The sequence below is a fragment of the Crinia signifera genome, chromosome 6, assembly GCF_055691185.1.
Source record: "Crinia signifera chromosome 6, ASM5569118v1, whole genome shotgun sequence".
Lineage (NCBI taxonomy): Eukaryota > Metazoa > Chordata > Amphibia > Anura > Myobatrachidae > Crinia > Crinia signifera.
The window spans coordinates 178,227,256-178,238,614 of NC_139222.1; the positions used below are offsets into that span (position 1 = coordinate 178,227,256).

The 11,359-nt window shown below is 42.4% G+C and overlaps 1 protein-coding gene across 1 annotated transcript in view; it reads right to left on the reverse strand.

Moving 5' to 3' along the window:
- Nucleotides 1-8,379, reverse strand: part of C6H17orf75 (chromosome 6 C17orf75 homolog) — a 31,092-nt gene extending 22,713 nt beyond the window's left edge. Inside the window, exons 1-4 of the mRNA XM_083148256.1 lie at nucleotides 7,778-8,379; nucleotides 7,431-7,511; nucleotides 6,290-6,415; nucleotides 714-854 (exon numbers count right to left, since the gene is read on the reverse strand). Of these exons, the coding sequence (XP_083004382.1) occupies nucleotides 714-854; nucleotides 6,290-6,415; nucleotides 7,431-7,511; nucleotides 7,778-7,908 (479 nt within the window). The 5' untranslated portion in view covers nucleotides 7,909-8,379. The remainder of the gene's footprint in view (nucleotides 1-713; nucleotides 855-6,289; nucleotides 6,416-7,430; nucleotides 7,512-7,777) is intronic.
- Between the last annotated feature and the right edge of the window lie 2,980 nt (nucleotides 8,380-11,359).

Genomic DNA, 11,359 nt, shown 5'->3' on the forward strand with positions numbered 1-11,359 from the left:
ATTTGGTGGAATAAAAAAGCACTTGAAATATTGCTGCTTGGTGAGTGCCCTGATTTCAAATTATGTATATATATATATATATATATATATATATATATATATATATATATATATATATATATATATATATATATATTTTTTTTTTTTTTTTTTCATTAGGGTCGAGGTGCGTGGTGTTTGTTTCCACTATGGGTGTCAATGTGTGTTTTTCTTTTTCCTTTTGTGTTTTCGTTTTCTCTGTCAAGGCCAATGTTTATACAAAATAATTGCACAGGGTGCTAGTAGACCTGGGACCAGGTCTGACAGAAAAGATAGCGTATGTTAAGTATAGGTCCAGAGCTAGAGTGCCTATCTGCTTCTGCTGCTTGTACATGTGTGAAATCCGTGAATGACAGGTGAAAGAGTTAGGTTGCTGGGAAGGGGGATACAAAGAATTACATTTCTGCGATTGGAGACAACATTGGACACAGACCCTGGTATCAACCCTGGACATTGCAGGGAAAGAACAGCATGTATGCTAATAAAAGAAAATAGCAGAAGAAATGCCACTTTAATAGCACAAAGAAAAAGAGGCATTCAGTAGGGGAGCAAAAAATTACCAAGTGATTTTCCATAATATTAATGATGTATACTGTAAATTCACATATTTGAACTCATACTTTACGACAGATGATGGGTTATATTTCACCCCTTAAAGCACAACCAAAGGATATAGATCCAGCCCTTTCTCTGAGCCCCCGAGAAAGCAGATGACATAGTCCTGGGAGGGGAGATCAACCTCTGAATTACTTGCTTGATATGGCTTGTCTTGCTCTATCAGGCAATAGTAGCAGCCCAGTGTGTACTCTAGATATCTGGAAATAGAAAGATGTGTCACATATCACAGAATATGGCATTGTAACTGTAAAGAAGGTAAATCTGCACATGTCTCCGACTCCTGTTACTGAGTAGTCATAGGAATTCTAGGCTGTTTTTTTGGGTGGAGTAGCTGCAGCGATAATCACATCTAAAGTTAGGCCCATCAAAATTAAAATATGCCCCCTCACTGATCAGGCAAAGCCTTTCCTTAGTTTTCTTTAAACCATTTTATAAGCAATACAGTATTGACAAATAGCCATTTATAGATAGATAACATCTCATAACTGGTAATAAATAAATAAAATGTTTGTTGGGTATGCATAGATGGAAACACATCCTCTCTCGGATACCCAAGAAAATAATCCATTACTCCAACTGAACCACTGTGCATTATTACTAGACTGGACACACATTATACAGGACAGTCTAAGCACAAGCTGTTAATTGTAGTTATTTACATATGAAGTTATAGGAAAGAGGAGGAAACATCTCATATGGTCAAATAATATCAGATATTCTGTTTACATGGAAGCAAAACAGCTTACTTCCCAAGTCACCAGAGCATATGAAACCAAATTGCTTAAGATTTTGAATACATGTAAGCTGTTTTGATAAAAGCCTGAGGGCTGAAACGTCAACTTAACCATTGTCTGGCTATGAGTTGTTTGTTATTGAACCAGTCTTCTCCTAATTATATATATATATATATATATATATATATATATATATATATATATATATATATATATATATATATATATATATATATATATATATATATATATATATATATATATATTCATCAACAAAGAATCTAACCAATAACAGTTTGTCTCCAATGTAAGACTGTTTCCTTTGAGTAGCTATAAGGGACGATTCTATTAGATGTGGATGATTCGTGAGTGAGAATCATCACAGCACCAGGCACAGTTTACAGCAGATGGAATGTGCCTAAAAGAGATCGCACCTCCATAGGGTTGTGAGTAATTTTAAGCGAATTCAACCCAGCGAAGGATGCAAGCTTGGCTTAATTCGGGTGCCATTGCCGGCATTTAAACGAGTTGGAACAGCACCTTGCACCCTTCGGAGCCGATAGGTGCAACCCCATAGATTACATTTACTAATCTTGTGGAATTTTTATCAAAATATGGAATTATTTTTCCTAACATCATTTTTCATTCGTTGTCTTGAGAAAGCGGCATATCTAAAGCGTACGCTGGCCAGTTAGCGGCTTGTGGCTTTCCATGTGCGCTTCTTATTATACAATACTAGATATGCCTTATTTTTTTTAATTCAAACGTTTTTTTATTGAATTTTTTGCAGGTCAAGCATCAACACTTCAGAGCAAAAAAGAGAAACACAGCAATGAAAGAAGGGGAGAGAGAAAAAATACAAAAAGAACAATTGACACAAATCAACAAGCATGTACAACGTCATTCCAGAGGACATGGTGCTTTTGTGTATCCTAGAGGAGTATCCGAAGATTATTGAGGCACCCATCTATCATGTATCAGACATCATATGGCGTGACATTATGACATTGTGACATTGGAGCATTGAATTATAAAATAAAATAAAATAAAGTAAAACAAAGTGAATTTTATTATTTTAACAAGTAGCACAAGTGACCGCGTGTCCCTAGTCCAGCATTTTGGCTAGTATTATAAGTGTATTTTCCAAAGTGTAGGTATCATGGGTCTCAAATAAGATGTGTGAGGGGCGGGAGGCATATCGGCATACAAGTCATGTCTCATGGGTCCAACAGTATGTTCCTATCCCTACATATCATACCACCCAAGTTACAGTCGGTATTTTGAGCTGAGTCAATCCCTACAGCCACGAGGGTAGAGCCTAGATATGCCTTATTGACTGCTCTTGTCAGAGCATGATTTATAAGATGCCTGCCTCTGTGTGAGATTATCCACGCAACAGTGGTCTCTCCGGCTGGTGCTGCTGACAGGCAGAGGCACACTGATTTTATCAGTAGTGTATCTGCCAGATCAGGCACGTACCATCATTGAATATTGTGGCTAATGTTATACAGACAGTGTTAAACCTGTCCTTTGATAGATAAGCGGATACAGGCTCTGAGACCTAAAATACATGTTTAATAGTTCAGGACAACAGCTCCTGTTAGCTAGTCCACGTATACGCTGCCTTAGTCCTGTACCCAGGAACATATGCTGTGACTACATATCAAAATATTACTGCATTAATATGGGCTCTGCTATTAACAGTTCACATAACAGGCTACATCGATAGAGCCATTTCTGTGTACAAATATATATATATATATATATATATATATATATATATATATATATAAAGTATATATTAACAAATGTTCAGAGACCAAAAGTATTTCTACAGCAAAAGTATTTCTACAGCAGGTTACTTTGATAGCGCTACATGTGCTTATTGATATAAAAGGTGACATAGGCTTTCTGTCCTAATATACATACATAACCGGCCACACATATAGCATTATATTCACCTGTAAAGATACACGCTGACACAGGGGCCACAATTAAAACCTATATACAGTATATATAAAGCATATAGGCCCTTATTCAGATCTGATTGAAGTACAAATTTGTTTACAAAATGGGCAAAACCATGTTCCCTGCAGGTGGGGCAGATGTAACGTGCAGAGAAAGCTAAATTCGGGTGGGGTGTGTTGAAACTGTAATCTAAATTTGCAGTGTAAAAATAATGCAGCCAGTATTTACCCTGCACAGAAACAAAATAACTCACCCAAATCTAACTCTCTCTATACATGTTACACCAGCAGTGCACATTTTGAGCACAAATTTGTACTGCGATCAGATCTGAATAAGGGCCATTATATGGACAGTGCTGTGTCTATTTGCACAGACATGCGCTGCTATACTATTTATGATCTATTGATATTTATAGCATGTTGCACAATTAGACAATGAGCCCATCTACACCTCTTTAAGAGATCCTGCTTATATAGAACAAATATTCCAGGACCAAATAAACCTGCCCAGACCAGAATTACATTTTATTATTGAGCCAGTGTCTAAATGCAGCTTATAATGAAATTAATATGCATTTGTGATTATTTATATCAATAGTTATAAAAATCACATAATCACACTATCTAGCTGCAATAAGGCTCTGTTTGATAATAAGGTCCTGATATTCTACATGATCATTTTTCTCAATGGACTCTTTTTGTAAAGGTATAACTCAGCCCCAAGCCAATATTGCGAAACTTTTCATTTGCAACAAATGTTGATCATTTTGTTACACACAGAGTAAAGGCACATACTGTCCTGGGTACTTGTTTCCTAGCACGGCCCCCACACTAGCACGATTTTTGGGCGATTGTCCGATTTACGACTGATCGTCCGATATATTGGCTGATTATTACAGATAATCGACCGATTTTCTGTAAAAATCGGCCGATCGCTCGGAAATCGGACAAAAAAAATCGTTCTAGTGTGTGGGGGCCTTAAGTATCCATTGAAATCAAAGAAATGTCCTATTTGATACAATAACAGGCAGCATAATATCTAGTACAATATAATGGCATTATCTTAAATAAACATAAATCCTAACCTGGCTGCTGGGAAGCAATTATACTATACGGTACTCTTTACCTAGCACGGCGCCCATCGCGGGCATCGCATGCACTAAAAAACGGGTGCGACGCGATACCCGCGATTTTTCCATAGGAAACAATGTTAAATGGGCCACAGAGCCCAAATAGTCCCCCTGAAGTCTGAAATGGCCCCCACAATTGTTAACGCCACCCCACGATCAACGTGAACCCGAAGCGTGGCGAGCGCAGCTAGCCCGCGAGGGGCGGCGGTACGCGTCCTCCGACCTTTTCATACCCCCACTATCCACGTCGGTGAGGAGTTGAGAATAGAATAGTGTGGCGAGCGCAGCGAGCCACCGAGCCCGAAGCGTGGCGAGCGCAGCGAGCCCCGCGAGGGGACGCGGATACCTGTGAAGCCCGCGAAGGGACGCGGATACCTGCGAAGGTATCCGCGTCCGCTCGCCACACTATTCTATTCTCAACTCCACACCGACGTGGATAGTGGGGGTATGAAAAGGTCGTAGGAGGCGTACCGCCGCCGCTCGCCACGCTTCGGGTTCACGTTGATCGTGGGGTGGCGTTAACAATTGTGGGGGCCATTTCTGGCTTCAGGGGGACTATTAGGGCTCTGTGGCCCATTTAACATTGTTTCCTATGGAAAAATCGCGGGCATTGAGGCATTGAACACAAAAATCGCGTCCATTGACACTTTTAACATTGATCCCTATGGGAAATCGCGGGCATCGCGTCGCAACCTTTTTTTAGTGCATGCGATGGCCGCGATTTTTTACCCCCGATGGACATCGTGGGCGCCGTTCTAGGTAAAGAGTACCTACTATACAAATAAAATGAATTTATTGATGCAACACGAGTGATTAGTTTAATAAAGAAGTAAGCACAACTGAACGCTCACGTCAGCATATTTTAATCATGTCCCCATTGTGTTTGTCCCACTTACCTGTTGTGTTTTTTTTATATACTTTGCATCTTTATTATAATACAATAAAAGTTACATTTTATGTGTACAAATTGTTTTTGGTGCATCACACCATGACAATTCTTTTTCTTCTTATACTTTCTCATTTTTATTCATGTAAAGTCTTAAGTGAAGCTGTCATACTGATTCCATGTCTATGCAAACTAACCACCAATTGTAAGCCATACCTCCTCTAGTCAGACATCCTTGGAAATCAGCAACTACAACATGTCTGCATGATTCATTTGGCTTTGCATGGAAATCTATGCCAAAATTAAACACCGGCAATAGCGCATGATTTCACACCCTTCGCAGGCTGGTTTTCCCAAATTTGCAAAAATTGCTTGCTACCTTACGGGGCAGTGAGCACTTTTGTGCAAATTCGGGCTGCCATAAAATGCGGCTGCTCCCTCTATGATTTGCTCTCGCAAATTTAAATTTATAGAATCGATCCTAAGATGTTTTCCAAAGTTTCAAAAAATACATTGCCTTGATAAGTATGTTTAAACTATGCTGCAAAAACTCTTCCGTTAAGCTAACAGCTCGGTCCTGTCATCTGGAGCGAGAAACAAATCAACTCCATGAGTGGCCAACATTATCACATGAACTGAAATTTGATTACAAAATAGATCCAATCTGGCTATTACTGAAACAAATATTATTATTAATACTAATAATAAATATTGACAAATTTAAACCTTCCAAATACTTTTTTAACTGAAATTTGCAAAGTGTACACTGGTTACTGCCAAATAGCATAGCTGATTTTTAAATTTTTGTCATTGAAATAACATTATATCTGCTTTTTCACATTGTGTGACAATGAAGACTACGCAAAATCTGAGAGGCGCAACTACACAATCATAACAAGGCTTCTCGTGTCTTACCCGAGTTCCACTGATGCTAAGTTACCCATCCCCTCAAACATGGCTCCACGGGATAAACGCTTTGCAATAAAGTTCCTGAGCTCTGGCTCTGCTTCAGCTGGTAGGTTTGTGTCCACCAAAGACAGGCTTTAAAAACAAAAACACAGTACACGCAGAAATGATACCAATTGAGGACAAAGGACAGACAGTGAATGTGTGTGGCTGTAACATTTACATACATGATCTGCAGACAAAGTAGACTTTATTGTTTAGAGATAGCTGAAAAGCTTTTCTGTGAGGATAGTTGCATATATATGGGGCTGTAATTTAGATGCAATTTTTATTCTGCTGTGAGTAGACTCCAATCTTTTCTTTATCTATTACAGCAAACAAACATGTATCAAGGTGCCCATACACAGTACAATTGCCAGGTGCAATGAGATGCGCGCTTATCCCATCGCACGGCTCAAAATGTATGTGCTGTACTTTTTGTACTAGATTGCATCTCATTGCAAAACATATGCAAAGCAATCTAGTCCAAATTGGATACAATAATTGAACTGTGTATTGGCACCATTGGACTATCAAACTTGGCATGTTATTATGCTCTTTCTGTGCCATATGAAAGGCCTGCATACTGTCAGATAATGAAAGTGAATACTGAACACACAACTTTGATCTTATGGGGTGTGCACAGGGACCGACCTGGCGGCTGTCGATATAGATGGGCACCGGGACCCTATTTCTGTTTTCAATCCCGATGCCTCGAGCCAGTGGCGTAACTAGATACATGTGGGCCCCATAGCAAAAGTTTGTAAGGGCCCCTATTTATCACCTGATGCTGAAAAATGTATACAGCACATGATACTTTGACAGTGGGCCCCTCTCAGTTCTGGGCCCCATAGCAGCTGCACCCCCTGCACCTATTGTAGTTACGCCATTGCCTCGAGCCACGCATCGGGCTCGAAAATGCATCGAATGCAGCCAACGCTTTGCTATCCAGGGTCACTTTCTAATCGATTTGACTATTCAAAGGCAAATCCCTTCTCTCTGCACATGTTACATCTGCCCCACCTCCAGTGCAAATGGTTTTGTCAATTTTGAGAAGGAATTTGCCTTTGCGAGTGAACTAGAATAAGGGCCCATGTGTACAGGGAATTACCTGAAGTTCTCCCCAGATGGCATGTCGTCAGCAGCAGCAGCAATCCCTGGGCTTCCATCATCTGCTGAGTGTTGGGACACACTGAAAGAGGCATTACATAACAAGGAATAACAGTTTTACATACTGGCTGAAAACCACTCTATCAAGATTATTCCGTACAAGAGACATTGCTTTAATCATGATACATGGCTATTTCACAACGTCTACTACGTATCAGGCATTTGTAACTAACCCTCCTCCAATTACTCCCGGTTTCAGTTTTCTGGTGCAGTATACACTGACCACTTCCAAGTTCCAACCTGCCACAGTCACACAGACAGACAGCAAAGGTGCTTCAATGCTCTCACCTCCCCGCCTGATAGATGTACAGGGTGTAGTAGTTGTTACACTGCCTCTCGCCCTTTCTCTCCTCCCCGTCCTCGCTCCTCAGCTCATCCCCGTCCACGGATTCGGCCAGTGACGCTTGAGCCGGTAACATCTCCAACAGAGATGCCAGCACAGACGATGTGACAGCAGCCTGATAGGTAAACACTCAGAGGTCCGCTCCGATATCCGTCCGACGCGGCAGGAACCTGAAAGAGGGTTCCGGGTAGGAGCGGACTCAGTGGTTCCGATGCTAACTTTTTTGGCACACTCAGTATTGAGTTTTTTATTTATGATTCGCCTCGACACTGTCCTTACAGGCACGATTGGTAGTACATACAAAACAAAACTATACCATTACCAGAGGATAATGGTACTTAGAGCAAGGGTGTGCTGGTACGCCGGGGGAGGGGGGAGACTACAAACCGGAACCGGACAAGACCCCGGTTGTCCCGTCCCGGGGGGTGTCTTGTCCAGGGGGATTCCTCCTGTAATAGCTTTCACCAGCGACATGGAGATTGAGAAGGGGAGATTTATGCCTCCCTGTGTGGTCCGGACCGTTCCGGTTGTTGCTACATGCCCGGAACATACAGCCAGGCTTTAGTCTCTCTCCCCCGCCTCTCCCTGGTGACAGGTGTCACAGACAGCCTCCTGCAGGCTCCATAATGACAGAAATTGATGAATGGCGCTTGTCCGGTCCGAGGTTCTGGGTTCCTGCCCGGTTCCGGGTTTTACCCATATACCCCGCTGGGGGGGGGGGGGGGGGTAGTGTTGCCTACTTGCCCACAAAATACCCCCCAACATGACCCTCTTCAGGAGGGACATAATGCTATGCTCCTGGACTTCCCTCTTAATTTTGATTGCCATCACCTGTGAAGAAACACCTTTCTTATTAGTTAACCTGTTCAAAAACAGGTCATGGCAATTATACATTAAAAGGAAAGTCCAGCAGCAGAGTAGTTTGTCCCTCCTGGCATGGGTCATGTTGGGATGTATGCAGTTTGCATTGTGTATGCAATCCTTGTCCTATTTGCCACTATTACAAATAATTCTGGAAAATAATCCTGATGATTTCAGGAATTTTCTGCAACTGCTTGACCTCATATATTAGGAGTGGGTGCAACTGCTCGCTCCATACATAGGCCCTGATGCAGAGAGATGAATTCTTAGTTAACAGCCGTTGCATATAAAAGTGGCTGTGCTAAAATATGTAAAAGCATCAGAAAGCTTCTGTAGTAGAAAGATGCCCACTGCATGCTCTTGTGATTCGCTGCTGCATCTGAAGATTCAGCATTGGATCATCTGCGTGAAAGCCAATCATCTAACCCTCATGTTACTGTGGGGATTATTCTGGTTCACTCCTTCTGGCAAATTGCTTCTCAAAAGGACAAAACCATGTGCACTGCAGGTGGGGTAGATGTTAATTGTGCAGAGAAAGTTAGATTTGGGTGGACTTTCCTTCAAAGTGAGATCGACATTGCAGTGTAAAAATAAAGCAGTCAGTTTTTTTTCTGCACAGAAACAAAATAACTCACCCAAATCTAATTATCTCTGCACATTTTACATCTACCCCCCTGCAGTGCACATGGTTTTGTCCATTTAAGAAGGAATTTGCCAGAAGGAGCAAACCAGAATAACCCCATAGTGCTCTGCTGAAACAGCCTAGCATCAGCCATAACAATAAAACCACCTGCATATTATTTTGTAAAAAGGTGCTTTGGAAGGCAAGTGCTTCACACTATTTAATTTCTGTTCCCTTGGTCACAGTGCCGGATTTAGATCTGATCGCATGACTGCTAATGTTTGGACCCCCGTCAGAGTGAAATCTCTCCTTGCAAGCCTGCAAATTGCTTAACACGACAAAATGATCGCAAGTTTGCAAATAGCTGTAAATCCATTTGCAAGCTGCTCACCTTCTAATGATTTTTCTATTGTGTGCAGTCTGTATGTAGCCTGGTACTTTCTTGGCAGCTGTGATAGAAACTGGCTGTTCGTGGCTGGAGCTGATGTCACATGACTTCCCCTAAAATGCCTCTCTGCCAGCCGTGCCACCCAGCGCAGTAAAGTCTGAGCACTATAGCGCTCAGACTCAAGTGCACAAGCGCAGACCTCCACTTTCCTATTGGTGGACTTCGGGAAAATGGCAGCTCTCTGTGGACAGTGCAGCGTCTCCTCATCCACCTCACTGGCAATGCACCCTGGATCTCCACCATAGGGATGCTGAGGATGCGGCAGCACCAACCCAACCACCACCCTCCCTCGGCCACTGGCTATACTGGCGGTGACCAGGCCCTGCTGCACCAGAAGGGTGAGCGCTGCGGCGAGCCCACATCACTGCAGAAACACAGAGACCACAGCGGCGCAGACCCCCGGCCAGGCACCACCCTCCAACGGGCAGCACGCACCCAGACCAGGCCCCGACGCACAACCAGGACAGGTAAATGCCGTTGTCACGGCTGAGCCGTGGTGGTAACTGTCACTAAAAAAACTCAAGTCTTCAGGCAAGCCTATCATATTTAAGTTCCAAAGGCATAACCTTCTGAGGCACTTATGTATTATATAGCTTTTCTCCTGGACTTGCAACTTGGTGGGACTGCTATGCTATTGCTGGTGCCTGTCCTTGTGTTACCCTCCTATGTCCCTATAGATTTTAAGCGTGCAGCAGGGCTCTCCTACCTTCAAGTCTGTCTGTTGTTACCCAGTTTGTTTTATCTCTGTTTACAATTGTAAAGCGCAACGGAATCTGCTGCGCTATATAAGAAACTTTTTATAAATAACTGATAATAAACTGTCATTACCGTTTATTGGTGCCCATGCCCACATGGGTGGTGCTGAGCATGTAACTCACAGGGCTGGAAACATATATCTCAGGCCTTGTACATATTTGTGTCTGCCCCCCACCCCCTCATCTGCATGGCATGTAATGTGTCTTGCATGATTTAGCGCAAAATAGGACCAGAGACCACTCCATGAATGTGGTTTCCTTGGCAAATACTTGAGGCAGAAATGTCCATAATGTTCCTTCTGTGCTCCAACCACCGGCCTTGTGCATTCCCCGGTCACTCAGCCCTTGTTACCATTGCATTCACTTCATTCTCTACCCTTGGGGTGGGAATATCAATGTAGATGGAGAACTCCACATTTCAGGTGAGGAGGGACCCATTTACCCCAGAACAGGTTCCTTTTCCCCTCTGTTGCTATATTTGAATGGGCTGGAGATACAGTAACGTGGTCACTTTACAGAAGTGATCTGATATATACATATTACCTCCCAACATTGGCTGAATGAGAATTGAATCAGTGTATGTGCCAAAGGTGAGCTGACGGAATTTTGGGGGTGTGACCTAGGGGGAAGGAGCTGTGACCAATTCTAATTATGCTCCTGCGAGGCCATGGGACATGGAAAGTACCGAAAAACTGGGACGGTCCTGTGAAAAGTGGGAAAGTTGGGAGGTATGTACTGTATATAATCTCCACGGGATGGATTACAACTCCATCCTTGGCCTGGACAGATCGATTAACCAAATACATGTTTGATTTCTACAGCTACAATTCTTGTGTATCTG